This window comes from Mytilus californianus, unplaced genomic scaffold (genome assembly GCF_021869535.1).
Source record: "Mytilus californianus isolate M0D057914Y unplaced genomic scaffold, xbMytCali1.0.p SCAF_1, whole genome shotgun sequence".
NCBI classification, from domain to species: Eukaryota; Metazoa; Mollusca; class Bivalvia; order Mytilida; family Mytilidae; genus Mytilus; species Mytilus californianus.
Genome location: NW_026262581.1, coordinates 3,971,792 through 3,991,577, shown reverse-complemented (window position 1 = coordinate 3,991,577; position 19,786 = coordinate 3,971,792). Strand labels below are relative to the sequence as shown.

Sequence of the window (19,786 nt, the reverse complement as noted above, 5' to 3'; positions counted from 1 at the left end):
TTAGTCAGGTGTTGGTAGTTGGAGTGGTCTGTTATACTGTCCAATATTTTGGTAATTCCTGTTATGAATTTTATATATTATGAAATAGTCAATTGTTAATGGTAAGAAATTACTGGCATAATTTCATGCATGTTTATTGACTGGCCGTTAGGGAATGTTGTAGAACGTGAGAATTAAGAATGATAATCAAGCTGCAGGAGTGGGAGTGGCAACATGGCTGTTAGGGAATGTTGTAGAACGTGAGAATTAAGAATGATAATCAAGCTGCAGGAGTGGGAGTGGCAACATGGCTGTTAGGGAATGCTGTAGAGTGTGAGAATTAAGAATGATAATCCAGCTGCAGGAGTGGGAGTGGCAACATGGCTGTTAGGGAATGTTGTAGAATGTGAGAATTAAGAATGATAATCCAGCTGCAGGAGTGGGAGTGGCAACATGGCCGTTAGGGAATGTTGTAGAATGTGAGAATTAAGAATGATAATCCAGCTGCAGCAGTGGGAGTGGCAACATGGCTGTTAGGGAATATTGTATAATGTGAGAATTAAGAATGGTAATCCAGCTGCAGGAGTGGGAGTGGCAACATGGCCGTTAGGGAATGTTGTAGAATGTGAGAATTAAGAATGATAATCCAGCTGTGGGAGTGGCAACATGGCCATTAGGGAATGTTGTAGAATGTGATAATTAAGAATGATAATCCAGCTGCAGGAGTGGGAGTGGCAACATGGCCGTTAGGGAATGTTGTAGAATGTGAGAATTAAGAATGATAATCCAGCTGCAGGAGTGGGAGTGGCAACATGGCCGTTAGGGAATATTGTAGAATGTGAGAATTAAGAATGATAATCCAGCTGCAGGAGTGGGAGTGGCAACAGCTTAAACTCTTTGTCTTAAGGTTTATATTTCAGAAGGTATAGCAGCTAAATAATCCATATTTTATATACAGTGTACATAAGCTTTGAAGTTTTAATCTGGCTTGTTGTCTTTGGCTTATTTTCATAGTTCAGTGACTACTAAAGTTTTTTTTTTATAGTTTTTTTATCACTTGATTTGTCCAGTTTTTATGAGTAAAATGGCAACTATATTTATTAGTAGAATTATTGCAAGGTCTGCATGTCAGTCAGATGGTTCACCAGACCATGACCTCATTTCATGTTTCATTGATCAAGGTTCAGTTTTCATGATAATTTCCATTTCTGAGTAATACATATACAGACTGAGGTCATTTGATCATTGTTGCTTCTGTCTTGTAGACTGAGGTCATTCAATCATTGTTGCTTCTGTCTTGTAGACTGAGGTCATTTGATCATTGTTGATTCTGTCATGACGACTGAGGTCATTTGATCATTGTTGATTCTGTCTTGTAGACTTAGGTAATTTGATCATTGTTGATTCTGTCATGACGACTGAGGTCATTTGATCATTGTTGATTCTGTCTTGCAGACTTAGGTCATTTTATCATTGTTGATTCTGTCTTGCAGACTTAGGTCATTTGATCATTGTTGATTCTGTCTTGCAGACTTAGGTCATTTGATCATTGTTGATTCTGTCTTGCAGACTTTGGTCATTTGATCATTGTTGATTCTGTCTTGCAGACTGAGGTCATTCGATCATTGTTGATTCTGTCTTGTAGACTTAGGTAATTTGATCATTGTTGATTCTGTCATGACGACTGAGGTCATTTGATCATTGTTGATTCTGTCTTGCAGACTTAGGTCATTTTATCATTGTTGATTCTGTCTTGCAGACTTAGGTCATTTGATCATTGTTGATTTTGTCTTGCAGACTTAGGTCATTTGATCATTGTTGATTCTGTCTTGCAGACTTTGGTCATTTGATCATTGTTGATTCTGTCTTGCAGACTTAGGTCATTTGATCATTGTTGATTCTGTCTTGCAGACTTAGGTCATTTGATCATTGTTGATTCTGTCTTGCAGACTTAGGTCCTTTGATCATTGTTGATTCTGTCTTGTAGACTTAGGTCATTTGATCATTGTTGATTCTGTCATGACGACTGAGGTCATTTGATCATTGTTGATTCTGTCATGACGACTGAGGTCATTTGATCATTGTTGATTCTGTCATGACGACTGAGGTCATTTGATCATTGTTGATTTTGTCATGACGACTGAGGTCATTCGATCATTGTTGATTCTGTCTTGCAGACTGAGGTCATTTGATCATTGTGTCATTTGATATGAAATAGAGATCAGTTACAGAGATGTCAAATTCACAAGTACATTTTGGAATGATGTCCATAATTAAATATCTATGACACATTTTGTTGCCATGGCAGTGTCAATTTGGCACAGACATTTTGTTATTTGTGATGTGATCTTGCATGATGAAACTGTGTAATTTAATTTAATTTTGTCATGATAGGTGTCTTTAATATAAAAATAGAGGATGTGGTATGATTGGCAATGAGACAACTCTTTACCAGAGATCAAATGATGTAGAAGTTAGCAACTATTGGTCCCCATACAGCCATCAACAATGAGCAAAAGCCATACTGCATAGCAAGCTATAAAAGGCCATGAAATGACAAATGTAAAACACTTCAAATGAGAAAACTAACTGCCTGATAAAAGCACAAAAAAATAAAAAAAAACAAATATAAGATACAGCAATAAACAACAACCACTGAATTACAGGCTCCTGAATTGAGACAGGTACATGCTGTATGGGTTTTGCTCATTGTTGAAGGCCGTACAGTCACCTATAGTTGTTAAACTCTATGTCATTTGATCTCTGGTGGAGAGTTGTCTCATTGTCAGTCATACCACATCTTCTTATTTTTATACATAAAAAACAACATTGTTTTGAATTTAAGATTATCCCATTGAGTATTGATTTACAGAAAGGGTAACTAAGAATAAAAAAAGATAATTTGTATAATAAGCTTGATATTTTTTCTTAATTACTTACAAGAAAAACATTTATCATTCAGTGATTATGGAGTGTGCTGCTATTTAATTAATGTTTAGTAGATACACAAATTCTCCTATCTTTCAGTAGATGTTCAATTTATTTTTATGATTAGTTGCTATAAATGACCACTTTTAACTGAAAACCATATATTAAATTAGGCATTATGAAACACCATTTACCCAATTATTTCATCAAAATTGATGGTATAAAATTAACTTAAGAAATAATTCTTTCATTCCATGCTCTATGCTCATTTTAACATGGGTAGGTGTTATATTTGTCATCATCTTTATGCCAAGTGTTAGTGAGGTACAAAATGTTGACAAATATAATGCCTACTTATGTTTCAATGAGCATAGAGAGTGGCATGATAGAATTATTTTGATTCTAATAGGAAAATTTAGAACTTGTGTATAGATATAAGAAGATGTGGTATGAGTGCCAATGAGACAACTCTCCATCCAAGTCAAAATTTATAAAAGTAAACCATTATAGGTCACAGTACGGTCTTCAACACGGAGCCTTGGCTCACACCGAACAGTAAGCTATAAAGGGCCCTAAAAAATTACTAGTGTAAAACCATTCAAACGGGAAAACCAACGGTCTAATCTATATAAAAAACGAGAAACGAGAAACACTTATGAACCACATCAACAAACGACAACTACTGAACATCAGATTCCTACATGACTTAGAAGCACTTTAAAAAAAGTGATTTTATTTAATGAAGCTAAAAATCGACCGTTTCCAACCGTTAAAAATTGAAGAGATTATTTTAAGAACGATTTTATTTAATTTCCAAGTGAGCAACACAGAGCAACCTCAGGCATCATTCAAAATACAATTGATGTTGTAAATTTAATTGTGACATCAATCACGAGCATCCCATGATCTATTTGAATTATATATTAGAACATGGTTTTGTTTACAAAGCCAAAGAAGAATGTCATATTAAAAGAGAAAACTTATTTTTACTTTGTTTTAATAATACATACATAAAGCTGTAAGATGTGCTTTTGTGTTTCTTCCTGATATGCTGTGGCTAAGGATTTTTATGAATGCACATTTTAAATGAAGTAGAGAAAATTTAACAATATATAACAGCTTTTTTTCTTTTTTTTAGGGGACTTAACAAACAGGGCTACCAGTGTAAAGGTATGTATATAGTACACAAGCAAAGTAAACACCAAGGCAGGATAAGTCTTATTTGGTCTCAACTTATAATTTTTCAGTTATCATGTTAACATGTGGCCTTTTATATGAATATGTAGCCAAAATATTAGGAGTTTAACATACCATCTTTTAATATCAAATTTTTATGCCCCACCTAGGGGCATTATGTTTTTCGGTCTGTGCATCCGTTCGTTTGTCCATTCGTCTTGTTCATCTGTCCCACCACAGGTTTAAGTTTTTCAGGTTTAAGTTTTTGGTCAAGGTAGTTTTTGATGAAGTTGAAGTCCAATCAACTTGAAACTTAGTACACATGTTCCCTATGATATGATCTTTCTAATTTTAATGCCAAATTAGAGATTTGACCCCAATTTCACGGTCCACTGAACATAGAAAAGGATAGTGCGAGTGGGGCATCCGTGTACTATGGACACATTCTTGTTGCATGTTAAAACATGTTACAAAAAACTATGTAATCCAAAGAAAAGTCCTCAAATTGAACAAAGTTTGCAAACTGTGTTCTGTGTAGAATTTAGGTTCAGGTGTTTCACAAAACTTTTTATGAGTATACTTGTGAGGCTCTGCTTTAACATTTTTTCAAATATTTTTTTAGGAACATAGCATTTATTTTTACTTTAATAGGGAGAAATCACTTTATACATCTATTAGCATTATACCAAAAATAACCATTTCTTTCTTCATCTTAATCTTGTTTAAAATTTCAATAATAGCACCATTGAAATGATTTTTTTTTTTAATTTATGATTTAAGATTAAAAAAAATCAATAAACAGAACAGATTGGAAAGTAGATATATTTTAACCAATCCTTAGCAAATGACAGAAAGTATATCCTTGTCAAAAAAGAGTGGGGGTTTCAAAATATTCTTATGTGTTTTACTTTTATTTTGTAGTTTGCAATTGTGCAGTTCACAAGAAATGCCATTCACAGATTTTGGGAACCTGTCCTGGAAGTGCTAAGGATAGTAGGGAAACAAAGGTCAGACATATAATTGTGTATTCTTACAGCAATGCTTTATAAAATAGTCAGGCTGAATTTAAAAATCAGGTTTTCATGTATATAAGAATCAAACGAAATTTGCAATAATGTTTTGGGAAAGAAGCTTATTTTTTAAATTTTTCATGGAGTTTTATGTTATGAAAAATTTCAATGTGAACATTTGAATAACGGAGACCACTCTGAAATAGTGACATTTTATGCATATTTTTAGTACAAATATTTTTCTTTACAGATGATGTCAGAGAGATTCAACATAAATGTTCCACATCGATTTAAAGTAAATAATTACATGTCTCCGACATTCTGTGATCACTGTGGCACCCTGCTGTATGGTCTGTTCAGACAAGGTTTAAAATGTGATGGTAAGGTTCGAAAACTAAAAAATAGAAATTAAAAAAAACAACAGAAAAAAACAAGGAGAATTGAAAATTTTTTAATATGCTTTTGCAGATAAATTTATATACTTACATTATAAATATTTCATACACAACTATTAAATGTTCTAAATTGAGTAAGCCAAACACTACATTTCTTGAAATAAGAAAGATTGAATATGTTTTTTTTTATCTATTCTGATCACTAATAAATAGAAATGAACATTGTGAAACACCTCTGTAATATTTTAGATTTTTTTGTGTTTCAATGACTCATTTTGATAGTAGGACAAATCAGAAGGATATTTGACTTGACCAAAAAAATAAATAGCAAAGACTGTCCATGATAACAAAAAAAATAACATCTCCTTGCTATTTGATTTCAACATTTTATAGATTACAGAGAACCAAGATAAAGTTATTTAAATGAACGAAGATCAAAATGTTTCTTCAAATCTCCTATTTGGAACAACATAATTCTCCCTTTTTATCTCATAAATGAATCTATATAAAAGTTAAAGGAGAAAGAGGTCAAAATTGTAGCTCAAGTGTATGAAATGCAGATACCCTTGGGTAAAATTTTCTGTCCTATTCATGAAACCTGGTTGGATGTTTGAAATATTATCTTCAGTTGGCCGAGATATTAGGAATGTAACATGGGAAAGCATTCAAACCCACTAACCTCAGACACGGGAAAGTTATATTTTCAGCTTCTCATGAGGCTGGCCAAGAAGATAGGGATATTACCAGGGTGTCTGATATCCTTAGATTTGTTGATAGACTGACAGAAGTTACTTACATAGCCACAAAATCTAGATCAAAACTATATTAAAATATGTGTAAAAAATATTGTATTAACGTCAAACAAAGAGAATAAATGATACACTGAAACCATGGTTAATTGTTTATCATATACTGTAAATTCAGAAATTATTGCGTGCATTTATTATTATTGTGATTTTGTCATTTTAGACTAAAATGCGATTTTAATTTTTGCGATATTGAGAAAAATCCTGTTTAATTCATACAAAAAATTTCAAAATGCGAGTTTAAATTATTGCAATTATAACCCTGTCGCATTTTTCGCAATAATAAAAACATCGCAATAATTTCTGAATTTACAGTATATCAATAAGTATATTATGCTTACTGTAAAGTTCGTCTTTGAATGATTGTATTAACTTTTTTATAGTTTGTGGTGTAAACTGTCATAAGAAATGTCAAAAATTGATGCCTAATCTATGTGGAATCAATCAGAAAATGTTGGCAGAAAAATTAAATGAAATTAGAAAAATGCCAAGTCAAAAGAAAGGCAAGACTGGCATGTCCAATAACACATCAACCACTAGTGTGAGTATTGTTATAGATATTTTAAAACATAACAATGTGTGATTAATAGTACAATATATGTTTCTTCTTCATGGAAACAGTTTAATTAGTCATTTGATAGTTATCCATCTTAGTGATTTGATTAGTGAAAATGATAGATAGTTTTTATATTATTTCTTATTTCCACTGAATGGCATGTTAATATTGCATCATTTTAATCCATTTTTCAAACACAACAAACTGTAATTAGCTGTTTTCCATAAAACTTATTATATTCCTAAATTATATATTTTCTCAATATTTTAGTTTTTGAAGTGTAGTTTGCAGTTAAGGGAAAAAGAATATGGAAAAGAGAAAAAAAAGATTACTTTTAAGAGAAATAAGTCTTAAGGGAATAAAAACCATCTGTGGCAAGGTTTCACTTAAACATATTATTTGGCCGTTAAGGGACCATAATGAAAATAGTAATCTATCATTATAATTAAAAATAAAATTAATCAGAACAGAAGCAATAACTATACTTTAATTTTTATACGACTGCAAAAAGATTTTTGTGGTCGTATATTGGTATGACGTTGGCGTCGTCGTCGTCGTCGTCGTCCCGCGTCGTCCGAAGACACAATTGTACTACAAGGTTCCATATCACAAAGGGAAAGCTGGGTTTGAGTTTGGGGGTAATTGCCCTAAACGTTTAGGAATTTGGGGCCAAAAGGGGGCCAAAAAACACATTTTTCTAGTTTCCAGACAATAACTTGTGTTCAAATGTATGGATCTCTCTGAAATTGTACTGCAAGGTACCATACCACAAAGGGAAGGCTGGGATTGAGTTTGGGGGTGATGAATCATAAGGGGGTTCAAAAAATTTGGGGGGGGGGATTTTTTTTTTCATTTCTTTTCTTTTTTTCCTTTTTTTTTTCTTTTAAAATTTTCCATTTTAAGTTGGTTATTTCTGATTTATATTTAAAAGCAAATAATAATGATATGGTAGGAGATACACACCAAACAAGATGTGTAAATTATTATATAAATAAGTATTGTGCAATAGCAAGAAATTTTCAATTGCACAGTATTGCACAATAGCAAGAAATCTTCAATTGCACAGTATTGCGCAATAGCAAGAAATCTTCAATTGCACAGTATTGCGCAATAGCAAGAAATATCCAATAGCACAATATTGCGCAATAGCAAGAAATTGTCAATTGTACAGTATTGCGCAATAACAAGAAAAATTTAATTGCATAGTATTGTGCAAAAGAAGATACTTCGTTTAAATTGCTTATTTCTTGACCAATTTCAATGGGGTTTTATTCTTGAATTCTTGGGGTTCTTTAATATGCTGAATCTAACCGTGTATTTAGTTTTTGGATTTTGGGCCCCGTTTTAAATTGGTCCACATTGAGGTCCAAAGGGTCCAAAATTAAACTTTGTTTGATTTCATCAAAAATTAAATTATTGGGGTTCTTTGATATGCCGAATCTAACCGTGTATTTAGATTCTTAATTTTTGGTTCCGTTTTCAAATTGGTCTACATTAAGGTCCAAAGGGTCCAAAATTAAACTTAGTTTGATTTTAACAAAAATTGAATTCTTAGGGTTCTTTGATATGCTGAATCTAAACATGTATTTAGATTTTTGATTATGGGCCCAGTTTTTAAGTTGGTTAAAATTGGGGTCCAAAATTAAACTTTGTTTGATTTCAACAAAAATTGAATATATGGGGTTCTTTGATATGCTGAATCTAACCATGTATTTAGATTTTTGATTTTTGGGCCCTGTTATCAACTTTGTCCACATTGAGGTCAAAAGGGTCCAAAATTTAACTTTGTTTGATTTCATCAAAAATTGAATTCTTGGGGTTCTTTGATATGCTGAATCTAACCATGTATTTAGATTTTGGATATTGGACCATAATAGGTGAATGTCCAATTTAAAATTTTTAAGTTCTTAGACAACATTCATTCTATGTCAGAAACCTATGCTGTGTCAAATATTTAATCACAATCCAAATGCAAAGCTGTAACAAGCTTGAATGTTGTGTCCATACTTTCCCCAACTGTTCAGGGTTCGACCTCTGCGGTCGTATCAAGCTGCGCCCTGCGGAGCATTTTATTAATGTTTGTCAGTAGTAGAATCATTAAAACTGGTTTTATTAATTAAATCCTCTAGTGAATTTACTAGATAATGTTTCCTAAGGTTTCCTATGTTATAGTGGTGGGTCTTTTTAGATAATGAAATGTTTTATTATAAGTAAGATATCTAACCTCTCATAAAACCTCCAAGGTTGTTCACATCAAACTTTTTATGCACTAGATACCAAGGGTATTGTTCCATTGGGTAGTCTGTGTAGCCTCTAAGGAGGGGATTAATTATACAGTGCAGGAGATTACTTCCTCGCCTTTTATGTAATTTTGTGTTTAAGTGATTTATACATGCTAATTTAAATAGGTACAAATGTAGTTACAAATTTCAAAATAAATAATTGTTACTGCAGTTTGTAATATTTAAGAGACTTAAATTTTCTTTAATTAGATATGGGTGTGTAATACCTCTACATAATGTTAATGTTGTATTGCATGGAATGTTCTTCCCTATGATGTAATGTGTTATTTGAGACTAATGTTTATTAAAACTAGCACTAATTTGTATTAATTTCTGCATATTATAAAAATGTGGTAATAATAGCATGTTTGTGTGTCATGCATGAGTTGATCATAGTTACGTCATTGAATTGCAGGTACATGTACAAATGCGTAATGGTAAATCAGGGAAAGGATCAAAGTCCTCACAAGTAAAGACTACACTTTTGTTCTTGTAGTGAACCTTCAACAGCTTTAGGCCCTTTCAAATTTTGTGTTTCTCAAATCTTTGCTCATTTTAAACATTTTCATTTCTTTTGGCATCATTAACAATGACAGTTGCTTCTTGTGCTTGAAGATTCAACAATTTGTATGGGGAAAAATTCCATATAAATAAGTAACGAATATTTTTCTTTAAAATAAAAAATACATAATGTGAATAAGAACAATCTAGATTTACTAAAATGTATACGAAAAAGTCTAGAAATGGTTACTTGCTAAAATACAATTTTAAAGGTTTGAGAGACAAACACAGATGGCCTAAATTTTGTTCCATTTAGTAATGACAAAAGCACCTGTCTCAATTCTTGTCCATAGGATAGTCTTAATTTTAGTTCATAGGATAGTCAGAATTCTTGTTCATAGGATAGTCTCAATTCTTGTTCATAGGATAGTCTCAATTCTTGTTCCTAGGATAGTCTCAAATCTAGTTCTTTGGATAGTGGCAAGTCCTGATCCTTATAAGGATAGTCTCAAGTTTTGTTCATATGATAGGTTCCATCTTGTTCATAGGATAGGTTCCATCTTGTTCATATGATAGGTTCCATCTTGTTCATAGGATAAACAATTAAAGTTTAAATGTTGATCACCATGTCCTTATTTAGTGTTTGCAGAAATTTTATTTTTATTGTTTAGTTTTATTTTATAAAAGGATAGGAAATCAGCCAAAATTTGAACCACAATATGATAGCTTTTTAAACTCAAGAATTGAAATTGGATACAAAAAAAAACTATGCCAAATTGGGGTTTTATTTTAGACAATGTTGTGGTCAAGAATTAAGAAATCTTTCCATACTATTTGAACAAAGATTGAAACAGAGGTCAAGGATAAGAACAAGTGGAACCGTAACATTAAATTAATTTGAGAAATTCATTCATAATGATATTATATTAGATACAATGCTTTTATTTTGTTACATCTGAATTCCTCTTCCTTACACTTGAGTACCTGAAGAAAAAATAAGATATTCAAATTACCACTATAGCTATAAGTGGATGAATTTAATGTCTTGTAAAACTTTGTTCATAACTCATCACAGACTAGTTTTGTCAGTGGATCTTGTAATGGTTGCCACAAGTGGAAAAGTAATTGCTTGCGTCCTTCTTGAGCACCTGACACTTGTCAAAGCACAAGCCATTCTCCTTTGAGAAATAAGAGAATTAGTTAATTATGGTTCTTTAGTGTTAACAGTATTTTCACTAATCGTTGTCTTGATTGTTCAGAATTATAGGACATTTTTAAAGCATTAAAGTATAACCATTGATAACATCTTAAACTTTTTTCTTTCTTTGTCTTGAGTTAACTGATTATCAAGATTTTTATATAAAATGCTTTTTTGTGAAAAAGTCAGGGGGAATTATGTTTAGCACTGTATTAATTATCTGTCAGGACAGGATATGGTGTGTCCATCTGACCTTAAACGAAAAATCTTCTGAAGTATTTTATAAAGAAAAGTCTCTGAGAATGCATATTGTGCTTCATTAACCTTGTTTGAAACAGTTAAGTCAGAGTTCATCGTCAAAAATATTTCATGCATATTCAAGTAAAATATAGTGAATTGGTTTTATCAGAGAATATCAAGAGTTAGAAAATTCATATTTCCCATGACTTACACATGGTTATTTTGGTACAAAATATTGTTTGCACTCTTAAAATGCTAGATGTGTATTAACAATGTTTGCCATTTGTATATTCCAATCTTCTTGTATAATTTATAATCCTCTTGCTTTTTCTGATGCAATGCATTGCATGTTTTACCAAGTATTTATATCTGTCAGTATTTTGTATTTAAACCATACATATACACTTCTGATCAAATATTTTTGTATTCTTGTTTTTTGTTCTACATTTTAACATAAATTTCTTCCCAACCATTTCTGATGAAAAATCAAGAGGAATCCTCTTCTCACCAATCATACTAACTTTTCAGACACTGTATCTCACAAACCAAGCACAAAGGTTGGATATTTATGCCCCCGCCGTAGCGGAGGGGGTATTAAGTTTTACCCTTGTCTGTCTGTACATACGCATTGTGTAGCATCAAACTACAACTACAATCAATGCTTTATACAATGCAATGTTTAATTTTGCCTTCCACTGATAAATTAAAGCAATTTTTACCCTTCATTCCTAAAAATATTTCAAAGTCTTCTTTGAAAATTGGAGTTATCTTTCTTTGTGCATAATGGTAGTTGAATCAACTACAACCAATGCTTTATACAATGCAATATTCAATTTAATTCCTACTGATAAATTAAAGCAATCTTTACCATTCAGTGCTTACAAGCTGTTTGATTACCGTTCTAGGGTTATGCCCCTTTACAAATGAAAAAAATTGCTGAAATTTTCGTTTCCATTCTCTAACTTGAGTTTGTCTTAAAACTAAATGTAATTTCTAAAAATATCGATGTCATTATTCAAGTAATTTTTAAATTTGGAGTTATCTTCCTTTGTCCATGATTATAGTTAAATCAACTACAATCAATGCTTTATACAATGCAATGTTTAATTTTGCCTTCCACTGATAAAACACAGATCAAGTTGAATTTGGGTAGTATCACTTTAACCATTATTGAGTTATGCCCCTTTATAAATCGAAAGATTGCAAAATTTTTAGTTTCCATTCTGTAACTTAAGTTTGCCCCCAACCAAACACTATGAAACCTATACACAATATTCATTACCACAAAACTAAGATCAAGTACAATTTTTTTGTTTCCGTTCTCTAAGTTTAGTTTGCCTCAACCAAATGTTATGAAACTTATACACGATGCTTATTACTACATAATACAGATTAAGTACGAAATTTGGTGGCGTCACTTTTACCATTCTTGAGTTATGTCCCTTTATAAACATAAAAATTGCTGAATTTTTTGTTTCTGTTCTCTAACTTTAGTTTGTCTCAACCAAATGTTATAAAACATATACACAACCGTTTTAGAGTTATGCATGTTTACAAAAAACATATACACAACCGTTTTAGAGTTATGCATGTTTACAAATAGAAAAATTGCTGAATTTTTAGTTTCTGTTCTCTACTTAAGTTAGCCTCAACCAAATGTTATGAGACTTACACACAATGCTTATTACCACAAAACTCAGATCAAGTTCAAATTTGGGTAGTGTCACTTTTACCGTTCTTCAGTTATGTCCCTTTATAACTATATGATATGCAAGCGGGGGCATCATATGTGTCCACATGTGGACACAATCCACATTTATTTAAAATAGTTTTTGATGTATGGTAAATATTGTATTATGAAATATCCTTGTAAATTTTTGATTGAAAAACATCATTTATTATAGATAATATTGCAATTTGAATCTCAGCAGCAAATAGAATACAATGTAGTTAACATGTTATTGGAAATCTTATATATATCCTTTATATGTGCCTTAAGTTGATACAGTCATGTTAGGTTTTTGTACAGTTGAATTCTTCCTTGTTCCTGATTTATGTAATTAGCAACCCCCCCCCCCCCCCCCCCCCCAAAAAAAAAAAAAATAAAATACCCACAGAGCATCATTGATATTAAAAGGCAGGAAAGTTTGAGCATGCTATAATTGTGATACTTTTACACATCCATTGCATATCAACTTCCAGCAAATACTTATATTCTTAAAATAAAGGCTGTGTATGAAATTGTCATGGCATTTTCCTCATGTACTTCAATTCAGAGCATCCTGAAATTTGGTATCATCATGTTCGAATGTTTTATAGTATGATTTTTTTTTTCACATCCATTACTTATCAACTACCTGTTTAACAAATACTGATATATTTTTGCACATAATAGCCATGTATGAAATTTATGTCACATTTTTCTCAAGAACTGTGAACCAAAGCCTAACATGAGCATACTTTATGCTTATACCTTTTAAATCATTATTAAAAATATCTACTTATATTAATGAATCCAAAAGTTACCAATAGCTTTGTATATTCTAAAGCAAACCAAAATATATAAATTACACTTTACTGAAAAATTGATACTGCTGTTTTCAACAATTTGTCAAAATTTATGATAACAGAAAGTCAGTTGAAGAAAAAAAAGTTGAAAAAGATTTTGCAAGAAATTTTGTATGTTAGTTGTGATGTATTTCTATTTTTTTTCAGTTAAATTCTGATGGAAAGGAAGATGAAAGTTCTGATGACGAATATTTAGGTTACGACCAGATTTGGGGAAAAGATGGTGCCCCTTTACAACCTCCAGGTGGTGGACCTCCTGGTCCACCCAGAAAGAAATTCACTACATCTGATTTTACATTCCTTAAAGTTTTGGGTAAAGGAAGCTTTGGAAAGGTATATATTTACAGCCTGTTATTAATGTTAACCTTCGTTTACTTTATAATTGATAATTAGGTGATCACCAACAAGACAAGATGCTGTATCTTTGAACTTATGGCTAAAAGACAAATTAAAGGGTTGTCATTACTTGCTACTGTTGCTTATCTTCACTGTTAATTTGATTAAAATTAAGTTGATTAAAATTTATAATATTCAAAAATAATATAATTTTTTTTTAATTTTGTCTGTGCTCTGATCAAAATGAAGCTTTGTAGAGGAGATTAATAGTTGAAATGAAATCGTAGATAAATGCAAGCTGTATATCCAGGATCCACATTATAATGTTATAGGCTCTCTAGCTACCAACAATATTGACTGAGTGATCTATATACAATTTAAAAAACTATAAAGCAGACCAGAAACCTTATAGTGGCTTAAAGGTTGTGAACTCCTTTTGTGATTTTTGTGTTTTAAGTGCATGCTTCAAGTCTCAATATACCCTAGTGTGATGGAGGATCATTTGTATCTTCACCATTCATGCCAGTGTTTTTAAAAACAGTTAATACAGTATGAATTACCTGATTATCATAAGAGCTCACATCTGAGAAGGCACCTGTTTTTGAGTGTATACTTAAATATTGAGAGGGCAATATGATGCAATAAAATTAGACACATAATATATAGTTTACATAGCATCCTCCTGATAGAAGGGTTATTCCAAAGAAATGATGAAAGGGAGTTGAAGTTTTCCTACACCCCAACCACCTTGCAAACTAATGAATAACTATTATGTGTATGTGCTGTAGTAAGTAATTTGATTCTTTATCATGCATACACAATGTATAGATCATGCCTTTCAACACTCCCCTTCAAGTCTCTCTGTAGTAAGACAAAGTAAACTGGAGAAAACTTAGATGATGGGGTAGGTGGGGGATCATTCCCAGAAAAATAAAGCATTCTTTCCTGAGTCCCAATAAGTGAAAATCCTGATCCTACTCACAAAATAAAGGCCAAATCCTGACGTCCCAAAAAAGGTCTTCTGCCCCTCTTAGATGGCATAGAATTAAGTTTCTTAAATGTGACCATCAAATCTTCACTGTTCAGTGGTCTTTACCTTGTTTCTAGTTTTGTTCACAACAAAAATGAATTTATTTTCAGGTCATGTTAGCTGAACATAAGGGAAAGAAACAGTATTATGCTGTTAAGGTACTTAAAAAGGATGTAGTATTAGAGGATGACGATGTGGAATGTACAATGATAGAAAAACGTGTTTTAGCATTGGGTTGCAGCCATCCCTATCTGACACATTTACACAGTACATTTCATACCCAGGTAATTAATATGGTATAAGATAAAAAGAACGGTACTCTTTTTAAAGTTTTTTTTCAGCTTTCATGTTTAGTTGATCTACATCTCTTTATGTCTTTGTTCTGTTTCATGGCCATATATCAGAGATGTTACCAGAAATACTCAGTAAGTTTAAATTTTGCGTTCTGATGAAAAAGAAAATTATGTATTAAATCTTAGTATAATTAGTAGCTAATGTCAAATGAAACAGAAATATTTCTATGTTTATGGCATTTTATTACTTGCTTGTATTTTCTTGTTTTATTATTAAAAAAAAAAAAAAAGTTTTACATCCCCTGACAATTAATGTTATGGTTTTGATCTTTTAATGTTGCTATGGCATTTGAAAAATGCTTATTTGTAATAACTTGAATTAAAGGCAATCCAGAAATCAGTTATAAAATCAAGGTCTAATCTTAAAAAAACTACAAGAAATAACTTGTACTTAGAAATATAATATTTATTACAAAAAAAATTTAATTAATTTTGATAGGTCTGGTGTCCAAATCTTTCGTAATCTCAGAATTGCTATGTCAAGGAAAGTGTATTTTACATGAGAAGTTAGGATTAAAAACTTGCCTTACCTTTCTACAGCAAATGAGAATTGCAGTTTATACCAGTTTGAATCAGAATTTAATTTGCACAGGATTTTAACAAGTCCAAATTCAGATGAAAAGTTGGTGGACATTTTATTTATTTTGTATCACTTGTGTTCATAGAAACTGGCAAAAAAAGAGCTATTTTCAATAAAATAAGCCTCTTGGACATTATTACCTGGGTTTATTAATTCAATCACAGTAACAAGGTTTTGCAAGTTTGGAAATGGTATTAGAGGTAAAGTTACACCTTACTAGAAGCTAATGATTTGTAAATCTCTGGCAATAAATTTATCACCAAAACAATTTTCTATTTCATTGTCAGCCAGCAACATAGACTTTTGGTCTTCTATTTGGTTATATGCAAAATTATTGTTTAGATCGTATATTTGAGCAGCTAAGTTTACAACTACACTTAAGTAAAATGCAATTTTTATTCATAGACATGTTTCAACAATTTCTTTTTCAATGAGTCAATTAGGATAGGATCTAATAGTAGGGGAAATATTGTAAACAGATATTTTGCACTTTAAACCCAATTTTCATTGCGTTTTAGAGTTTACCTTATTAAACAGAAGGATTCATATTTTCAAGCGTCATTAGCTGTAAGACAAAATATTAATTTTCCTTTTTTTAAATGTTACATAATAAAACATCTGTGCTAATCTTATTTCAAGACTCTTTATGCTGGTGACTTGCGTCATCTAGAATACATTTTTGAACCTGGAATAATTCTGATTGTAATATCATATGGTCTATCCTTTGATAAATGCCTTTGCACAGCATTTTTCTTTTTATTGCAGTTTATTGTTACATGCACTAACTGTTTGAATATATTACAAGTGGTGGAAAAGCTTTTTCTTATCAGAGAAGAAAAATAATGTATTTACTCTTCTGTATTGGCAAATTATGTTTTTTTCTTTATCTTCATCAAGCCAATTTTTTTTAATACAATTTTTGGTAATTGTATAGTTTATGATTGACATATGTTGATTTGTTCTGCAATTTCAATTGAAAATTATTTTTTTCTGAATTAGAAGTTATTGCTTATGAATCTATGAATACACATTTTGTCATTCCAAAGCATTTTTTATGACCACCAAGGTATAACTGGAAAGTCAAAGTCACAGCCAATAACTACACAAAACAATTGTCTTGGCAATATCTTTGTTCTGACTTTTTATACGACCGCAAAAAAATTTTGTGGTCGTATATTGGTATGACGTTGGCGTCGTCGTCGTCGTCGTCGTCCGGTGTCGTCGTCCGAATACATATTGGTTTTCGCACTCTAACTTTAGTTTAAGTGAATGGATCTTTTTTGAAATTTGACCATAAGGTTAAATACCACAAAAGGAAGGTTGGGATTGATTTTGGGGGTTATGGTACCAACAGTTAAGGAATTAGGGGCCAAAAAGGGGCCAAAAATGAGCATTTTCTAGTTTCCAGACAATAACTGTGGAACGGTGTATGGATCTCTCTGAAATTATACTAAAAGTTTCCATACCACAAATGGATGGTTAGGATTTGCTTTGGGGGGTTATGGCTCAAACCGTTTAGGAATTAGGGGCAAAAAAGGGGGAAAAACAAGGTTGTCCTGGTTAATGGACAAATACTTTAGTACAAAACATAATTTAAAGCAGTGTAAGGGAGATAAATCAAATACATCATTGAAATTATCTCCCTTACACTGCTTTTAAATTATGTATAAAGTAATGGTTAATGAACAATAAAGATAATCTAAAACAGTGTAAGGGAGGTAATCCAAATACAACGTTTTGGTTACTTCCCTTACACTGCTTTTAAATTATGTTTAAAGAAATGCATATTTATAAAGGAAGACCAGTAAAAATATCTGCAAATGTTTTCATCTTTTTTTTTTACAAAAAAATCCATATGAAAGATTTGACACTATATTTTTATTAATTCTATTATAAAATAGATTAAGTTAGCACTATGGTTAATTTAAATGGGTAATTATGGTTGCCAACTCCATTGGAAATTTGAATTGAGATTATGACCATATCTTGAGGGAAAGAATTTTTTTTGGGGAAAAAGGGGGGGGGGGGGGGGGGGATAAAAAGAAATTGTGGGGGGCCAATTTTTTCTCATTTCAGATTTCAGAAATTAAAAAGAATTATTCTTCAAATATTATTTTTTTTTCAAATTTCAAATATTGAAAAATTTCAAGAAGTAATCTTTAATTGCACAGTATGGCGCATTAGATTTGTAAAATCTTTGATCACATTTATTTATTTGTTATGCCGAATCTAACAGTGTATTTAGATTTTTAATTTTGGGTCCAGTTTTCAAATTGGTCTACATTAATGTCCAAAGGGTCCAAAATTAAACTTTGTTTGATTTTAGCAAAAATTGAATATATGAGGTTCTTTGATATGCTGAATCTAAACATGTATTTAGATTTTTGATTTTTGGCCCAGTTTTCAAGTTGGTCCAAATTGGGGTCCAAAATTAAACTTTGTTTGATTTCAACAAAAATTGAATATATGGGGTTCTTTGATATGCTGAATCTAACCATGTATTTAGATTTTTTATTTGTGGACCCCGTTATCTAATTGGTTCATATTGAGGTCAAAAGGGTCCAAAATTAAACTTTGTTTGATTTCATCTAAAATTGAATTATTGGGGTTCTTTGATATTCCAAATCTAACCGTGTATTTAGGTTTTTAATTTTGGGTCCTGTTTTTTAAATTGGTCTACATTGAGGTCCAAAGGGTCCAAATTAAACTTAGTTTGATTTTAACAAAAATTGAATTCTTGGGGTTCTTTGATTTGCTGAATCTAAACATGTGTTTAGATTTTTGATTATGGGCCCAGTTTTCAAGTTGGTCCAAGATAGGGTCCAGTATTTAAACTTTGTTTGATTTCAACAAAAATTGAATATATGGGGTTCTTTGATATGCTGAATCTAAACATGTATTTAGATTTTTGATTATGGGCCCAGTTTTCAAGTTGGTCCAAATTGGGGTCCAAAATTAAAATTTGTTTGATTTCAACAAAAATTGAATATATGAGGTTCTTTGATATGCTGAATCTAACCATGTATTTAGATTTTTTATTTGTAGGCCCCACTATCAAATTGGTTCATATTGAGGTCAAAAGGGTCCAAAATTAAACTTTGTTTGATTTCATCGAAAATTGAATTATTGGGGTTCTTTGATATGCCAGATCTAACCGTGTTTTTAGATTTTTAATTTGGGTCCCGTTTTTTAAATTGGTCTTCATTGAGGTCCAAAGGGTCCAAAATTAAACTTAGTTTGATTTTAACAAAAATTGAATTCTTGGGGTTCTTTGATATGCTGAATCTAAACATGTGTTCAGATTTTTGATTATGGGCCCAGTTTTCAAGTTGGTCCAAGTTGGGGTCCAAAATTATACTTTTTTTGATTTCAACAAAAATCGAATATATGGGGTTCTTTGATATGCTGAATCTAACCATGAATTTAGATTTTTTATTTGTGGGCCCCGCTATCAAATTGGTTCATATTGAGGTCAAAAGGGTCCAAAATTAAACTTTGTTTGATTTCATCAAAAATTGAATTATTGGGGTTCTTTGATATTCCAAATCTAACCGTGTATTTAGATTTTTAATTTTAAGTCCCGTTTTTTTAAATTGGTCTACATTAAGGTCCAAAGGGTCCAAAATTAAACTTAGTTTGATTTTAGCAAAAATTGAATTCTTGGGGTTCTTTGATATGCTGAATCTAAACATGTGTTTAGATTTTTGATTATGGGCCCAGTTTTCAAGTTTGTCCAAGTTGGGGTCCAAAATTAAACTTTGTTTGATTTTAACAAAAATTGAATATATGGGGTTCTTTGATATGCTGAATCTAACCATGTATTTTGATTTTGGACATTGGACCATAAT

General features: G+C 31.5%; 1 protein-coding gene and 1 long non-coding RNA gene across 7 annotated transcripts in view; both read left to right on the top strand.

The window, feature by feature from the left end:
- Window positions 1-19,786, top strand: part of LOC127739366 (protein kinase C delta type-like) — a 99,164-nt gene that overhangs the window by 68,914 nt on the left and 10,464 nt on the right. For 3 of the 4 annotated variants that reach the window (XM_052251066.1, XM_052251074.1, XM_052251080.1), the window contains 7 exons: window positions 4,046-4,077; window positions 5,005-5,090; window positions 5,344-5,473; window positions 6,678-6,835; window positions 9,548-9,601; window positions 13,787-13,972; window positions 15,116-15,289. In XM_052251066.1, coding sequence (XP_052107026.1) covers window positions 4,046-4,077; window positions 5,005-5,090; window positions 5,344-5,473; window positions 6,678-6,835; window positions 9,548-9,601; window positions 13,787-13,972; window positions 15,116-15,289 — 820 coding nt within the window. The remainder of the gene's footprint in view (window positions 1-4,045; window positions 4,078-5,004; window positions 5,091-5,343; window positions 5,474-6,677; window positions 6,836-9,547; window positions 9,602-13,786; window positions 13,973-15,115; window positions 15,290-19,786) is intronic. The other variant, XM_052251090.1, reaches the window with a different exon arrangement.
- On the top strand, window positions 3-4,039 carry LOC127698450 (uncharacterized). 3 transcript variants are annotated; one of them, XR_007980845.1, is made up of 3 exons: window positions 3-1,592; window positions 1,897-2,086; window positions 2,125-4,039. It is a non-coding gene; the product is annotated as an uncharacterized LOC127698450 (long non-coding RNA). The 3 variants fall into 3 exon arrangements; XR_007980844.1 differs by having other exon boundaries at window positions 1,859-2,048; XR_007980843.1 differs by having other exon boundaries at window positions 1,859-2,086.